This window comes from Enhydra lutris, unplaced genomic scaffold (genome assembly GCF_002288905.1).
Source record: "Enhydra lutris kenyoni isolate GAN:26980312 unplaced genomic scaffold, ASM228890v2 scaffoldscaffold5, whole genome shotgun sequence".
In the NCBI taxonomy this organism is placed as follows: domain Eukaryota; kingdom Metazoa; phylum Chordata; class Mammalia; order Carnivora; family Mustelidae; genus Enhydra; species Enhydra lutris.
Window position 1 is genome coordinate 46,150,451 of NW_019154089.1, and position 16,467 is coordinate 46,166,917.

Sequence of the window (16,467 nt, forward strand, 5' to 3'; positions counted from 1 at the left end):
TTAATCTGAGGAAATTTTCCCTTTCTGTATACTAGAGCATAATCATTAGAATGATACCCCATCATATACATGATACTCAAGGGGAAGGGAATTAAACAGGGCATCTGTACTCAGAGTGTGGATGTTTTGGGGGCCATCTTAGAATTTTTCCTACCACATGACATGATAGGATGAGAAGCTGAGTCCAATGCTACTGGAGACCATAAAATGAGATTATCATACATATTTCTTACATTTTTTAGTTAATAAAATGGATGTTGCATGCTAGTTGGTTTGACCAGATGACATCAAAGATCATTCATGACAGTATGCAGAATGAAATAACTCCATTTGTACATTCAAGAAGATCTTCTCTTCTTGAAACCAACTCTGTTTCTTTCATTCTCTTATCTGATGCCTTGTTTTCAAGTATAGAAAGATGCAACATGAACTGTTTTTTTAAAGAGAGAGAGCATGAGCAGGGGGTGGGGGATAGGAAGGGGCAGAGGGAGAGGAAGAGAGAGAATCCAAAGCAGACTCCATGTCCAGCATGGAGCCTGACTCTGGGCTTGATCTAATGACTCTGAGATCATGACCTGAACCCAAATCAAGAGTCAGACACTTCAATGATTGAGCCATCCAGGAGCCCCTGCACATGAACATTTTTAATTAATTTACCTTCATTGAAATTTCAAGTATTTATTTATTTATTCATTCATTCATTTTGAGTATAGTTGACACAATGTTACATTAGTTTCAGGTGTACAATATAGTGATTTAACTCTGTATGTTATGCTATGCTCACCACATATGTAGTAAAGTTCCAAGTTCTTATATTAGGCAGTTGGGTCTATAGACCCAACTCAAATCCCGTTGTTGATGCAAAAGAGTTGTTATAGCCTGTATTAGTTAACTGTTGCTGTGTAACAATTTATCCCAAAACTTAATCACTTAAAATAATGTAGATTCTATGGGTCAGGAATCCAGGCAAAACTTAACAGTATTCTCTGCTTTAGGGTGTCTCACAAGGCAGGATCCTTGCAGGGCAGGCAGGATGTGCTTCCAAGCTTAGCCATTGGCTATTGACAGGATTCCAATCCTTGAGGGCTATTAGATTGAAGGCCGCATTTCCTAGCTTGCCATTGGCAGGACCCATTCCCAGTTCGTTGACACATGGGCCTCTCCAACATGGTGTTGTGCTTCATCAAAGTAAGCATGGGAGAGAGTAGCAAAATGGAAGTCACAACTTTTGTTACCTAATCTCAGATGTGGTATCCCATCATGTTTGTGTTATTTAATTCATTAGAAACAAGTCACCAGATTGGGCCCCTACTGTGGGGGTTAAGGGGGAGGGTAATGAATGCCAGAGTGCACGGATTGTTGGGGTCTATTTTAGAAGCATGTCTACTGCCTGAATGAAGGAATGATTTAGCAGGCTGAGGAGAAAATAACAAAAGTGCTTGTTTCAAAGAAATGAAAAATGACCTCTTCCACTCCATTAACTTATTCAGAGCCAGAGCAAATGAACTTGATTATTATGGGTTCAAAGTAGGAGTGGCCACCTCTTCTCAGAGTGGAGAAGGCAAATCAAACCTAAAATTGAGAGGCTAAGTTTAGAATCAGGGTGGCAACATTAAGTATCAAGTCCAGGGCAACATTAAGCATCAAGTCCAGGATAAGAGTTTGGGGCTATAGACAAGAAAAAGTAAGAGGTGAGGAGTCCAGGAATATTGAACCAGTATAGATGCAAAATATTAGACCAGATAAGGCAGAAAGGTTGTGGAGATAGCTGAGAACAAAGAAATAATGCTTAGCACTCTTGTGGTCAGGGCTCTCTGATTTTAAAGAACCAGGGTGGGGCCAGACTTTTCTTCTGTTATTGAAAGTCCTAAAATACCATTGTATTTTTGTTTTATATTCAAACAAATAGAAAATTTTATAGTTTAGTGAAAGTGTTGAAATTGGGGAGGAATTACTAGTCCAAATGAAATCAAAAGCCCTGAAGATATTTCTTTTTTGGCCAACATTAGATTACGTATTTTCTCCCCAAATGCAAAGATAGTGTTTTGTATTGATTGAAGATTTAATTCTTCCCTCCAAGTAATGCTTGCATCTGGTGCCTCATTCTGCACCAAATGCTGGACATGGACCTCAGACTCTTCTAGCTTAGAACAAATATTAGTGGGGGCACCAATGGTTTCTACTGACAGCTGTTTCTAATTTTTCTTTTAACATTGCCTTATTTTGATCTTATATTTTCCTGAAATGTCAACAAATAATTTAACTAGAGACTAATGTTCTTTTATAGGATTTTCAAAATTGGTGAATTTCCTAGGGTTTTTTTTTTTTTTTTTTCCAATTTGCCAGATAGCCACATGTCAGAACAGTGAAACTAAAGTCATACTGAAAATAAAGAGCCACTCATTTCTGGAAAAAGAAACCTAGTCATATTTCATTCCCTTTCTGCTTTCTTCCAGTCATGTCTTCTACTAGGTTATGGAGGTAAACAATTGTTCTCATCCACCTTTTTTTTCATGTGCTTGGAAATTAACTTCATTTTTTTTTTAATTTTATAAATTAACCCTTATTTTGAAGGTTTATTTATTCATTTGTACCTATTTTAATCCTAGGACATTTAATTATAGCTCTTCTTAAACTCTCCTTTTTCTTTCTTTCTTTAAACCTATTTTTTCTGTATATTGATCCACAGTACAGTTTGTTCAGCTTTTTCATTTATATTAGCAATTGGCTGAACAGCAACTAATAAATCGATAAGCAGCAATTTAAATCCCTGTTAAAATTTGCCAATGCCAGATCCCAACTGTCAGTTCTGCTTATTCAGAAAGTGCTGACATTTTCTCCCCATACCATGTACTAAAGATAAATAGATCAGATAGTACCAGATTAAATTAAACATGGCATTTCTGTATTTTGGGGTTACTTTTCATTGTTTAAAAAAATCTAATAATTCCGAGGAGTTAGCTGTTCCAAATCTTAAAGGTTATCATTTTTAAGGTATTAAAGTATTTTTCAAAACATTTTCTCTAACAACTTACAGAGGTGTCTGAAGTTCATTATCTTGTGTTTCCTCTTGGCTGTTTAATGTTCGACATAGACAGTTAGATGTACATAGAGAGATAGAAATTGATGTCGATATGGAATATAGACAAAGATAAATATTGCATCACTGCGGGGTGGAGGGAGAAATGGCTTCAAATAGCTTATCAGGCAAAGGCCCTGGATGCTAAAGGGAAAGGGGAGTGTGTGTGTGTGTGTGTGTGTGTGTGTGTGTGTGTGTGTGTGTGTGTGTTGGCTGGGAGGAATGTAGGAACTGGAACCAGGTGTGTGTTTTTTCATTTCGAGAGAACTAAATCGGGAGTAAGACAACATGGTCGGAGGAAGCCTGAGTAACAGATGGGGCATGATGACATCTACCCTTACTAATGTGTGAAAAATTCAGGATACATTAATTTCATTTTACCTGTTCAGTAGGTTGTGCCCAAGAATTAAAGGAGACTTTAAAAAATAAAATTAAAACTTGAAATAATTTTTCTTCATAGGTCCAACAGTATTTTAAATGGCCTTCTATATTTACTGGCAAATCATGCACATTTGGTGCTACATTTCTGGAGTTCTGGTATTTGTAAAAGACAAAAAAAAAATAATAATCATAATTAAATAGGCTGACCTCGTTCTTCCTAGAAGAAATTCTTCCAAATTTGGAAGCCAACTCCAAAGAGAGCTTTCACTGTTGAGAGGAAATATTTGTAAAGAAAATAGTCTGTCAGTTAATTTTTTTAATGCTGTTCATTTTGTTAACCTCTAAGAAAAATTGTTTATTCAATATGTGAAAAGTACTTAGCCTTATCTGAGTTCATAGTTGCTCAAATGCAGGGTCAGGAGTGATGTTAAATATATCAACATCGTACTATCTGTCCTCTTGCTTATTTCTCCCTTTCTCTATAGGGACCTCTTGTGCTTTCCAGAAAATATGAGGTAGCAATTCATATGTTGATCAAGTGCCCATTCATTGAAACAAGTTATCTACCGTTAAAATCAACTCAAAATGGAGGGAGAGCAGGACGCCTGGGTGGCCAGTGGGTTAAGCCTCTGCCTTTGGCTCAGGTTGTGATCTCAGGGTCCTGGGATTGAGCCCTACATCGGGATCTCTGCTCAGCAGGGAACTTGCTTCCCCCTCTCTCTCTGCTGCCTCTCTACCTACTTATGATTTTCCATTCTCTCTCTCTCTCTCTCTGTCAAATAAATAAATAAAATCTTTTTAAAAAATTTTAAAAAAAATGGAGGGAGAGGGCAAGATAGTAGACAAAGTATTTGGGAACCAGTGAATCCCCATAAATTCCACGTTATAAATGGTCACTTACGCCACCTGTATGGAAAGACAATCCTAATGCGTACAGTAAATTCTTTGTTTACAAAAGTAGAAGGTGATCGTTTTTATTCATAATATGGATCAGAAGAAATTTGAACATCATGTTATAATCAGATCTGTTGATGTGCTATGCATGCTATATAGGCTATAAAAAGGACCCTCCTAAGACCTGAGATTGAACTAAGCAAATATTGCTCATTATTTCCTTTCATTCATTTAAGGGAGAGAGATGGACTTTGCAAGAGGGAAAGAAGTTGGGAAGAACAAAGGACTGAACTATAACCACATTATGCCTTGTTATTTTTCTAGGATCTCACGATTCCTTCAGCTTCTACATTGATGAAGCCTCACCAGTAGGGCCCGAACAGCCAGAAACCGTCCAGAATTTTGTTTCTGTGTTTGGAACTGTAGCCAAAAAGCTGATGCGGAAATGGTTAGCCACTCAAACAATGAACTTTAGTGGTCAGCTAGGAGCTGGGATCCGTTATTTTGATCTTCGAATTTCCACCAAGCCCAGAGACCCCGACAATGAACTCTACTTTGCTCATGGCTTGTTCAGTGCCAAAGTCAATGAAGGCCTTGAGGAGATTAATGCATTCCTCACAGATCACCATAAGGAGGTGGTATTCTTGGACTTCAACCATTTTTATGGGATGCAGAAATATCACCATGAAAAACTGGTCCAAATGCTGAAAGACATCTATGGAAACAAGATGTGCCCAGCGATTTTTGCCCAGGAAGTTAGTCTGAAGTACCTGTGGGAGAAAGACTATCAAGTACTGGTCTTCTACCACAGTCCGGTGGCTCTGGAAGTGCCCTTTCTCTGGCCCGGGCAGATGATGCCAGCACCCTGGGCCAACACCACAGACCCGGAAAAACTGATCCAGTTTCTTCAGGCATCCATCACGGAGAGAAGAAAGAAGGGCTCGTTTTTTATATCTCAGGTGGTGCTGACCCCCAAAGCTAGCACTGTGGTCAAAGGAGTGGCCAGTGGCCTCAGAGAAACTATCACAGAAAGGTAAGTGTCCTTCAGGTATCAGAGGAAAAGCTTAAGGAATTTAACACACATTCTTAAAGCCGGTAACTGACAGAGCTAAAATTTATACTCACGTGTATTATTAGTTTCCTAGGGTTGTCGCACAACATAGCACAAACTGGGTGGCTTAAAACAGGAGAAACTTGCTGTCTCCCCAGTTTCAGAGACTAAAAGTCTGAAATCAAGGTGTCAGCAAGGCCCACTCCTTCTGACGGCTTTGAGGGAGAATCTTTTCCATGCCTTCCCTTGAACTCTGGTGATGGTTGACAATCCTTGGTGTTCCTTAGCTTGTAGGTAGATTCATCATTCCAGTATCTTCACGGGGTATTCTCCCCATGTGTGTCTCTTTCGTCTTCTCATAAGGCCAGTCATATTGCATTAGGGCCCACTCTAATGATATCATCTTATTATGTCTGCCGACACCCTACTTCGAAATGGGCTGTAGTAATGGGTACAGGGGATTAAGACTTCAACCCATTTTTTTTCTAGGACACAGAACAACACGTAACACCATGCATTTTGACTCCATGTCTAGTTATCTTTTCATAACGCTCCTTTTCACATTTGTATAGCACTTTATTACAAAGCCTTTTCTCTCCCATTCACAGACTCTTTTTATATCTAATTCCTGTGCAGGAATTAGATATAAATCTAATTCCATTTGATCTGCACAGCAAACCCGAGAAGTTGTCTTACAGATAAAAATTGAGGTTCAGAGACGTGAAATGTTTTGCTTAAGGCCAGTTGGACAATGAATGAGGAAACAAAGGTGCAAAATCCATTCTTCTCACTCTCTGTTCTATTCCTTGCTCTATACCAGAAGCAAGGATCACCCTCCAGAGTATGGGTATTCCATTTGTCAAGCCCAGCCACATATGTTGGAGTGGTGATTACTTGTAAGTATACAATGTGAGCAATCACCAAAGATCTCTAGCTCTTTCCCATGAGTGTGATACAACGTGCAGAATTGCACATATCATTTATTCTTTTGAGTTCAAGTATTAAGCAGTGCAAGTATTGTCTGAAGGTAAAATGTAATTCTGATCAGACTTTTATCTTTAACTTTAGTTGATATTTTGAATTGGGGTGAGGAGATAGAGGATGGATATTTTGCTCCAGGTCTTTGCAGGGAAAGACAAGGAGATGAGGGGGAAAGGTTAGGAGATGAAATGATATGGATGGCCTTAAAGTATGGCACGGGGGGTAGGGAATGGTAGATGATGCTTGCAGTGGAGCGGGAGCACATTTGCAAGAAAGCGTTGAGCCAGGCTAAAGTAAAGATCTCATCCTGTGAACATTAGGGAGGTAGATAATGGCATTTAATGTCATAGTGATTTGACTAGATCTACATTTTTGATAGATAACTGGTGTAGCATGGAGGCAGAGGACTGGAGAGAGTGGACAGTGAGGAGGTGCTTAGAACTGTTTTGGCATGGTGATGCAAGCTACACTAAGGAAGGGAGAAACCCCAGAAGGAGATGGTATGCCACAATAAAAATTAGGATTCTGTGATGAGAGTTTGGCTATGAGGTATGATGGGAGAAAAGAGTTAGGGATAAAGTTTCTCCTTGAAAAGTATAACGAGTAATGCAGACATTTACAGAATCAGAAGACAAAGACACGGGGATTTAGGGAGGAGCTGGGGAGGCTTCCGTTAGGGTTATGTATACAGTATGAGCCCTTTCTGCTTCTGCATTACATCATTTTCCATAAAGTGATGGATTTGATTGTCCTACGTGGCTTGTCCATGTCCCTGTAGAACCGGAGATATGAAACTCCCTTCTTGCTCAATTTCCACAATGATTTTTAGGCTTTATTGAGGATTTGAGGCAACAGGGTAGGTTTTATAATTATGATAATACAGATAATTTAAAATTGCATTTTAGAATTGTCTGTAAGTACAAATATTCTGGTCTGGGATATCTCACCCCAGAGACATCTGTATGACTTGGACCCCATCCTTGGGTCTTACGGCTGAAACTTCTCTTCCACTTGCTTCTCCTTATCTTTTTCTCATCTCTTTTCTTCCCCTACCCCTACATTGTCTTGGAGATGCCACACTCTAGATTATTTTGCCAAATTATTCACCTCTCTTCTGGCCCTAAGACTCCGCTAGTCCCATCAGAGTGTTCATCAAACCAAGAAAGTTTTCTATTTAACAACACAGCTTCTATGAAAGTTCATGTTTTGGTAAATAACAACTTACCACCTCTCTTACACCCTTAAAAATGAGGGAGTTATAACATATACATATAAGAATTTGCTGTTCTCAACCATACCACAGAGGCCCCAGATCTTGAGGAATTCCTGAGCACTTACTAGAGGTGGGGAAGAGGCAAGAGGGGTCTGAGACTCAGCCAACTCCAATATTCCTTATTCTCACTACATCTTTAATGAAGGAAGCTTCACTTCTAAAATTTTACACGTTGGTCATGAAAGGAGTCTTCGCATAGCCCTTCCAGCTTTACCTTCTGTTGCCTGATTCTATATTCAGGAGAACACTTTTCCCTATAATATCCCTGCTTTGCATTTGGCCAAGAACCATACCCTGATTTTACCTGTGTAGGGAATAGCCTTTGGGTAGTCAAGAAGAAAAATCTACTCTAGGAATAGATGACTTTCATTTTTCTCCCTGTGGCGTTTCATGCAGCTAGGTCTTTGCAAGCTATAACTTGAACTGCTCTTTGGTTACTTATGCTATAGCACAGGGTTAGTGAAGCAGAATTTGAGGGAAAAAGATCAAATAAGAAAGTACTGAAAATTATATATCTACACAACTGTCTCAAAATATTCACAATCTTTAGCATATAAAAGGCACTAACAAGCATTTTAGTGAAGAATCCTATTTAAATTGAACTAATGCAATGTTGTGCAAGCACTTAATTTTTTTTTTCAGATAGCACTTATTAACAGCCCATGGAATTCATTTTGAAAAACTGTCCTCAGGCATCTGTTCTAATTCAGAACTTTTCACTTGCCTCTGGCTTACTTCTCTGGCAGAGTAGAGCTCTGTCATTGAAAGGAGGAAAGACGTGGAGGGTGGGGAGGATGGTGGGAACTAAAAAATCTAATAAATTGAAATGAAGACTCTACAGGTAGAATCATTTTTTTTTCTTCTCTCTAGGATTATGCAAATTACTTGCAAACAATTTGCAAATGTATCTGAACCTGGCCAGGGTGAACAGAATTTGCCTCAGAAGTACTAGAAAGACCTCCTTGTAAACAAATTGCATTGCCTGTATTCTGCATATGATATATGTGTGAAACTCAGGTTTTGTTTTGATTTAATTTGACATGTTTCAGCCTTCTGCGAGGGTTATAGGAAAAGGTCATTGTCAGTCCGTGGATAGTGCCTTGCAAAGGTAATTTACTTACCTTTGAAAGAGTCAGTGAAAGAACACTTGATTCCCCAGGGACATATTGCTTCTCTTTCTTCATCAAGTGATAAAGCCCACAAAGACAACTTTCTGCCATTTTCCTCTTGCTATTGTGCACAAATCTGCTCATTCAGAAAGTCCTATGTTAACACCAAAAGATGTAATGAGACTCTCTTTTGCCACCAAAGGAGAAGTTACTAGGTGATTTTAAGACCTCTCAGGGGCTTAAGTATTTTCATCTGCAAAATTTGGAGTTTGCCCTAGACTATCTCCAAGATACTTTCCAGTTCTAAAATCCTACAATCCTAAGATCCTTCATTGGACTAGTTTCCCTATAACTTTTTTATTATGCCTAATTTTGGGGCTAACAAAACTCTAAGCACATGCATTTAGAAAACAATGTCTGAAGCTGTGGGTGGCTTTCAGGGATACTGAAGTCAGCCTGCATTCAGGTAGTGTGGCTTTCAATCCGGCCACTGGTTTCAAATACTGCAAATGCATTTTCCACATTTTAGCAATGCCAAAAGACACAGATTTTAATTTCTTAAAGACCTATTTTTAATTTGTTTTTCAAACACCAGCTTTTGCACCTCACCCCCACGGAATTCACACATTCTTAAAAAGAAGGTGTGCAACTTGAGTCAAGTCCTTCCCTAATTTGTTGAGGTTTATTAAATTATAGGTTTTGTTCGTTAAAAAAAAAAAAAGTCAGTTAGACCACCTGTCAGAATATTCAAGAAGCAATGCGTCTTGAGAAGTAAACTGATACTGAATTAATTTAGACAATGTTTATACAGGCCAACAATTCAGATGATGATGATGATGATGATGATGATGGTTGGTGATCATCTGTTTTAAGAGTTCCACATCTGCTTAATACTGTGCTAACTGCCCTGACCATTATCTCTCATTATCATAGTTATTGCCTTGAGGATAGGATAGAATTTTCAGGATGTAATTGATTGTTGGTTGGTTGTTAATAAGAATCCGTGTGACCCAACTGAGAAAATAAAGGAGACTATGTTTGTTGAGCCCACATCATGTCCCAGGCAAAGTGCTACATGCTTTCCAAGAATTGTATCCATTCAGTCTTCCTTCCAACAAGGTAGGTATTATTAGATACATTAGAGATGAAAAACCGATCCTCAGAAATGTCTAGTACCTTGCTCAAAATTCCCATATTAGTTTGACAAAGCCAGATCATTATTTGGGTTTATTTGACTCCAAGTTCTATGCTTCCTCCTGCAAACTAGGTAAAATCCACCTTTCTTAACAGTGGTACGTTTAATACGTTATCTGTCATCTTGGAAGGCAGAGTCAGGTCCAGGGGTTTGGGAAGGTCAAGTATGCCACAGCTGGCATGGACCAGGCTATGAGAAGAGCAGCTTTGAAGTGTGTGGCTTTTCCTCAAGAAAGCACACCCAGGTAGAATGCTGTTGTGGGGGCTCATGGGAGCCACACCACCAAATAATAGAAAGGAAAGGAACTTAAAGGTGACTTGGCTTAATCCTCATTGCCTTGTGCCCTTACCTTGTGCCTCATTGCCTTGTGCAAATTTGACTGTTTGCATTGAGTAAGGAAATCGAGGCCAGAGGAATGCTATATGATTGTCCAAGTAATAGAGGCACCTGGCAGCAAAGATGGGATTAAATCCAGGTCTCTCGGCTTAGGAGGCAGAATTCTGTCCTCTACACACCAGGGAGGGATGAGGACAGAGGATGTACAGGAAGACTGGAGAGGACCAGAGAACATCAGGCTGCAGGCATCAACACGGAAGGGCAAGCCGGCTCTCAGTCTGCACCGTGTGAAATGTAACAAGGTGCCCTGGAACCTTGCCTTGAGGAGTCAGAGGTTAGGCCTGCAGATGGGCCATGGATTTTGTGCAGAGCTGGCCTTTCCTGGGCTCTTTCTGCCTCATGAACACAATAAATTCTAATATTTCCATGTAAAGGGGACACACCCTGGCTCACAACCACAACTCACACAACACTTCTGCTGTCCAGTTCACCCTCTCACTGCTCGGACCCAGCAGGGTGGGGCTGATCCCTGGGAAGTTGTTCACCTGCAGCACCAGTCCTCTGAGGAATTTTAGGGAACTCACGAAGGGTGGAGACTCCAAATGGTTCAAAGACAGCTCAGGGTGACAGGAGAGAGCACCACTCTTCATAAGGAGTGGCTTTCTGGCTCTGCCCCCCTGGGGCTATGCCCCCAAATAGGTCAGTGCACCCATGGAACAGCTGATAAAGGATTAGTCTGTTCAGTAAAAGAGAGAGCTGCCTCCTTGGGCTACGTATGCCTGCAGAGAAAGAATATCAAGGAGAGTATGGAAGATCCGTATTAGAATAATCCCCGTTTGTAAGATGCTTTCATTATAAGATTTAATTTCTTCAACATGTATTTATGGGAGGTGACATTTATTCAACAGGTTTTATTCTCAAGTTGCAATTTAAGAAACTGAAGGTCAGAAGTGCTAAATAATTTGTTCAGGTGAGACTTGAACCAGTGCTAGGATCAATTCAAAATCTAGGTCCTTTGAACCAGTAGAAGGAGGAGTGGGGCTCGTAAATCAGAAGGAAGCATCCGGAAAGCAAGCCTCTTGGCCAAGGGGCCATACTTAAGGAGAGTTTATTCAAATGCAAATTTATGGGCGCTGCCCTAGAGACTCTGATGCAGGAGTCTGTGGCTCAGAGTTTAAAATTTTTTTCCCCAGGATTTTACTTAAATTCAAGTTACTTAACATATAGTGTAGTATTAGTTTCCAGAGTAGAATTTAGTGATACATCACTTACACATAAACATCCAGCGCTCATCCCAAGTGAATGCCCATCCCCATCCCTCTCCCCTCCAGCAACCCTCGGTTTGTTCTCTCTAGCTAAGAGTCTTACGGTTTGCCTCCCTCTCTGTTTTTATCTTATTTTATTTTTCCTTCCCTTCCCTTATGGTCATCTGTTTTGTTTGTGAAATTCCACGTATGAGTGAAGTCATATGGTGTTTATCTCTGCCTGACTTATTTCACTTAGCATAACACACTCTTGCTCCATCTGGGTCATTGCAAATGGCACGATTTCATTCTTTTTGGATGGCTGAGTAATACTCCATTGTATGCATACACCCCATCTTAATCCATTCATCAGTTGATGGACACCTGGGGCTCTCTCTATAGTTTGGCTGTCTTGGACACTGCAGCTGGATGGGCACATGCTCCCCAATGTTTATAGCAGCACGATCAGAATTTTACATTTCTAACAGACTCCAGGTGAGCCCTTCTTTGAGTAGCAAACTGCACCTCAGCCATCCCCAGCAAGACATAAACTTGGCTTTAGGAAACCTGGAAAGAGTTAACCCTGAGATTTATCAGTCCTTTTCCAACACCAGGTTCCAGTAGGTCTTCCTTAAATCTTAGCCATGACCTCACTACCCACAGACCCCACCAGATTTGTTCTGCCCAGCACTGATTTCCCGAAAACCAGTCCTCTGCTCTTCTCTCTCATGCATCATCTCTTATGAAAGGATGTCTCATGTCACTTATCTCCATCCTTGTTTGATGGTGCTGCAGGAACACGGACAAGTCTTAGGGGAGGGAGCCTTCCTTCCCTTGGGCTCAGAAGCACATTCCTTTGCAAGAAGCCTTAGCAACTCTGAGACTTGGTGTCTCCCACCAAACCCAATGAACATTACAGCACTTTGCAACCCCGTGGCCTCCCCAGTCCTGATTTCAAACGGTAAAAAAGAAGATTCTCTAACAACTTCCAACCATGAGGCCATGTGACTCACAAGTGACTTCAGCCTGGGTCCTGCTGAGGTATGACAGGAGGGAGGGCTATCTGTAACTCTCTCTGTTTCCCAACTTTTGACCTAAGAACTTTTAAAGCAAGAGTGTACATAAGAGCTCTCTCTTGTCTTCATTCTGCTGGTGTTGTATGATTGAAGTACAGGTGAATACAGGCAGGAACCTTTCATTATCCGTGTCAGGAAAGTCAAAGATGAGAGCGATGTCAAGCTGTTGGGAAGCCAGATGTCCATTCGGTGCCTGGTGAAGATGTGTGTGTATGTGGGGGGGTGTATGTGTCCAGGGGTGTGTGTGTGTGTGAGAGAGAGAGGAAGTGTGTGTAGGGGGGAGGGGAAGGAAATACATATACTTTTCTTAAAAGCATGGCATAGGATAGAGGTTCACCCACTCTAATCTCTCTGGATATCAGTTTTCTTATGGGGAATTTGCTGGGCAGATTGAGTTTAACATCTGAAAAGGAACAAACAAAGGGTGTGGCTGGAACTCCCAAAAAGCTGAGAGCAGATGGGTTGGTGGTGGGCAGATGAAGATGGAGAGTCCAGCAGCAGGGTGTTTAGTCAATCAGGTTGTGGCACAATAATCTGGGGACCTCAGCCAGCGACTGAGGGGGCAGGGAGGCTTGTCTGGGATTTGAAATGAACTGTAAGAGGTACTGTCAGTAGACACGCGAGTAAGTGGTGTCTGACTTGAGAAGTGAGATGGACCAGATGTGGATGGCACAGGCCACATATTGGGGTACCAGGAGGAGGACTTCAGGCCTTCTCTCCCCTTTCTGCCGTGTGCATACAGGGCTCCTGATGTGGAGGGCAAGTCCCTCCTGCTGAAAGCTCATCCGAGGGGACCAGCTCCACTCTGGAGAGACCTCTTTTAAAACCGAGGGAATAGGAAGTATTGACAAATCACTAGACACAATTACGTAGTTGAACGTGCTGAGCTTACTCTTTGCAGCAAAGAACACACACCATTGGGAACCACGAGTCATCCCTGTGTGAGAGCGCTGTTAGGAGGGACTTGTAAGCCCTATAGAATGGGGGCTTGGGCTGACTGACTTGGGGGAAAGTTTAAGGAAACAAGGTTCTCTCTAGATTGGTTGCTGTCCGAAAGAAAGGTTGATTCTGTAAATGGGTACCTCCGTAAGTCTCACCTATAGGGTTAGAGAGGATCAATTATAATTGGTAAAGGAGTAGCAGCCTCATTTATTTCAGTGTGGGGAGGTAGAGAGGTAGATGTTTGGTTGCTTTGGGGGTGATCTTGTTTCTGTGCTTAGACAAAATTACAAAGTATCCTTTTTTATCTCACTGTCTCACCATCCCAGATAAAGTCGTCTGAGGATGGTGTTCGGGGAGGTTGTTCATGCTGGACAGGAGAATAATAGGCCAGCTCCCTGATGTCAGGGGTTGCTTTTAAGTTTCTTTTCGCCCTTTCCAGTGCAAAGCAAGGAAGAAATATCACTTATTTCCATTTGCTTTGAAAGCCGCTAGTGTGAAATCGGCTTTTCCTGTGTTTTTCCGTTGTGTTGTTTTTCTCAGGGAAACAAACGAGGCCCTGTCTATTCAGAAGCCCAGGCCATTTTGATAATGAAGCCAATCCAAGAGTTGGTGATGCCCTAGCCCAGGGTTTGTCTGCTGAAAACATGAACCCTCCGCATTGAGCCCTACCGACAGCCAGCTGGCTACTCTTTCCCTGTAGTCTTAAGTTTCTGCCTATCTCACTGCGCAAGGGTTGGAATCCCAGGTGGTGACCATCAAAGGGGTTGGGGGTGAGAAAGAGATGTGAGGACACGGCGTTTTAAAAAGGGAATTGCTGATCCTTTAATATTTGTGAACATGCCAACTTCCCCAAATTTCACAACTTATTCAGGACATGAAGAAATAGGAGGTGAGAGTCAACTGTTACATTTACAGTTGAATTGTTTTCTTGCCCTTTTTTTTGGGCAGGGGGAAGCATATTAGTCTTGGCCTTGTTTGAATGGGTGCCCCTGAAGGCTCATTTGTGTTGGCTGTACTTGGTAGAGCCAGCTTTGTTTGCATGACTGAGCTACTCATTAGCAAGGGTGACTCTGACAAGTATGAATACTTATCTAAGTGAGGGGCATCAGCTAATCCTCTCTGTCAAAGCGTGAAAGGAAGAGGAGTTGCTCTACCCACACCCCACCTAGCAAAATTGTTACATAAAGCTCAAAGAGCTGACTGATACCCCTCTAGGCAATGACATTGCAGTTTTTAATTTATCACATTCAGTTAATAAAATATTTTCTTCCATAATACTTTCAACAGAACAACAACAATTTAAAAAGCGGAAAATACAACATTTTCTCAGACTATCTGGCCGTGGCATTTCGGAAGAAAATACTACCTCCAACACTATAGACACTAATACTTGGCTTCATTGTAGAGAGCACAAATCTTCCGGCTCTTGATCTGTATGTCTGGGATTATAGCCTCGCTCATTAACTTTTTTAAAGTAGTAAAAATAATTAGACAAGGAAAGATAGAAACTTGCTTGTCATAATTGATTTTTTTTTTTTTCGGAAATCACAAGTATAGCTTGCATTTTTGCTTTAAAATATTCCTTCCTGCCACCCCCTCATCACTTATTTCCCTGTGGTCCCAGCTGTTAAAAGAGAAGAAGCTTACCAGTTGTTTCTGGAGCTGTGACATCGTTTCGTGCAGGAGCGGTACGCGGCAGCGAGACTGTAATGTGCGATTTCATTAGCGAATGCTAAAAGCACGGGCTGCCCTTTGGAAATGTATGGGAGATTTGGCCAACATAAAACTCACCATGTCGCTCGCTACCTCCTATGTGAATACTAAGCAGAAAAGCTGTTGCCAGTATGACCTAACTAAGGTTCGAAAATGAACCCGTCGGGAGAATAAATATCACAATAATGAGTTACATATGAGTGCACATTTTTCAGATTTTTTGATTCATCTTTGAAGAGTTGAATTTAGACAGTCTGTTCCTCCAGATAAAATACTTGTAAGAAGTAGCTTATAGTGAATCGATTGTAGGGAAGTTTGGTTAGATCACTCAGTCTAAGCTCAGTCTGTTAACAGACACCATATGCGAATTTGGGGCAGATGTGATGAATCGATGGCTAAAAAGTAGCCTGGAAACTTAGCTTTATTCCTGTCTTGGTTTTACATTTACCGGCCAGCAGTTGAAGGTTTATTTAGTGAATTTGACTCATTGCCATTCACAAGCAGAGCAGACTGAAGAATTTTATACCTTTGGACACACACACCTCATTCATTGCCATGGTGTGCCTACATTTTACCCATATGTCTAAGCATCCCCCAAAGAGGATATGGCCAAGGACTCTTGTATCTGATAATGACTGAGAGACTCCTTAATGCCGTGAACATGGATGGGGACATTTTGATGTCTCCATGACATGGGCCATGCAGAGAAATGCTTATTCAGTGGTCCACCATTTTCTGTTCCAACTAGCATGAGGTAGCCAGATTTAGATTGAAAAGGTGGTGTGTGTGTGTGTGTGTGTGTGTGTGCTGAAGGGGTAAGAAAGAAGTAATGAGAATAAGTAGAAATGTATTTTTCTCTCTGAACCTGTGAGAGTACATTGCTTTATTCCTTCTCCATGAGGAGAGAAGAGTTTCGCATGCAGTGTGTCCTTATCTTTCAATGGAGGGTAGAGGAAGTGCTCAAATACCCAAATGTGGTATTCTCTCACCTAATTCCAAGATTGTTCTGGAGCATGCATTTACATTCTTTTAGCTTGCTCTAGACCTGATATTTTCTTTAGTGTTGTTCTTGAGGTATTTCTCTGGCAATTTCATTGTGAAATTTTTTTTCCTGTCCCAACATTGCATGGCTTATTATATTTGTGATATTTTGAGGTTTTTCTCTGTCTATGACTCTTGCTAAAAATTCAAAT

At 41.0% G+C, this 16,467-nt stretch overlaps 1 protein-coding gene across 1 annotated transcript in view; it reads left to right on the forward strand.

Annotated features, from left to right (window-relative positions):
- LOC111141240 (phosphatidylinositol specific phospholipase C X domain containing 3) overlaps window positions 1–16,467 on the forward strand; it is a 168,462-nt gene that overhangs the window by 108,061 nt on the left and 43,934 nt on the right. The window contains exon 2 of the mRNA XM_022493662.1: window positions 4,679–5,387. Within this exon, the coding sequence (XP_022349370.1) occupies window positions 4,679–5,387 (709 nt within the window). The remainder of the gene's footprint in view (window positions 1–4,678; window positions 5,388–16,467) is intronic.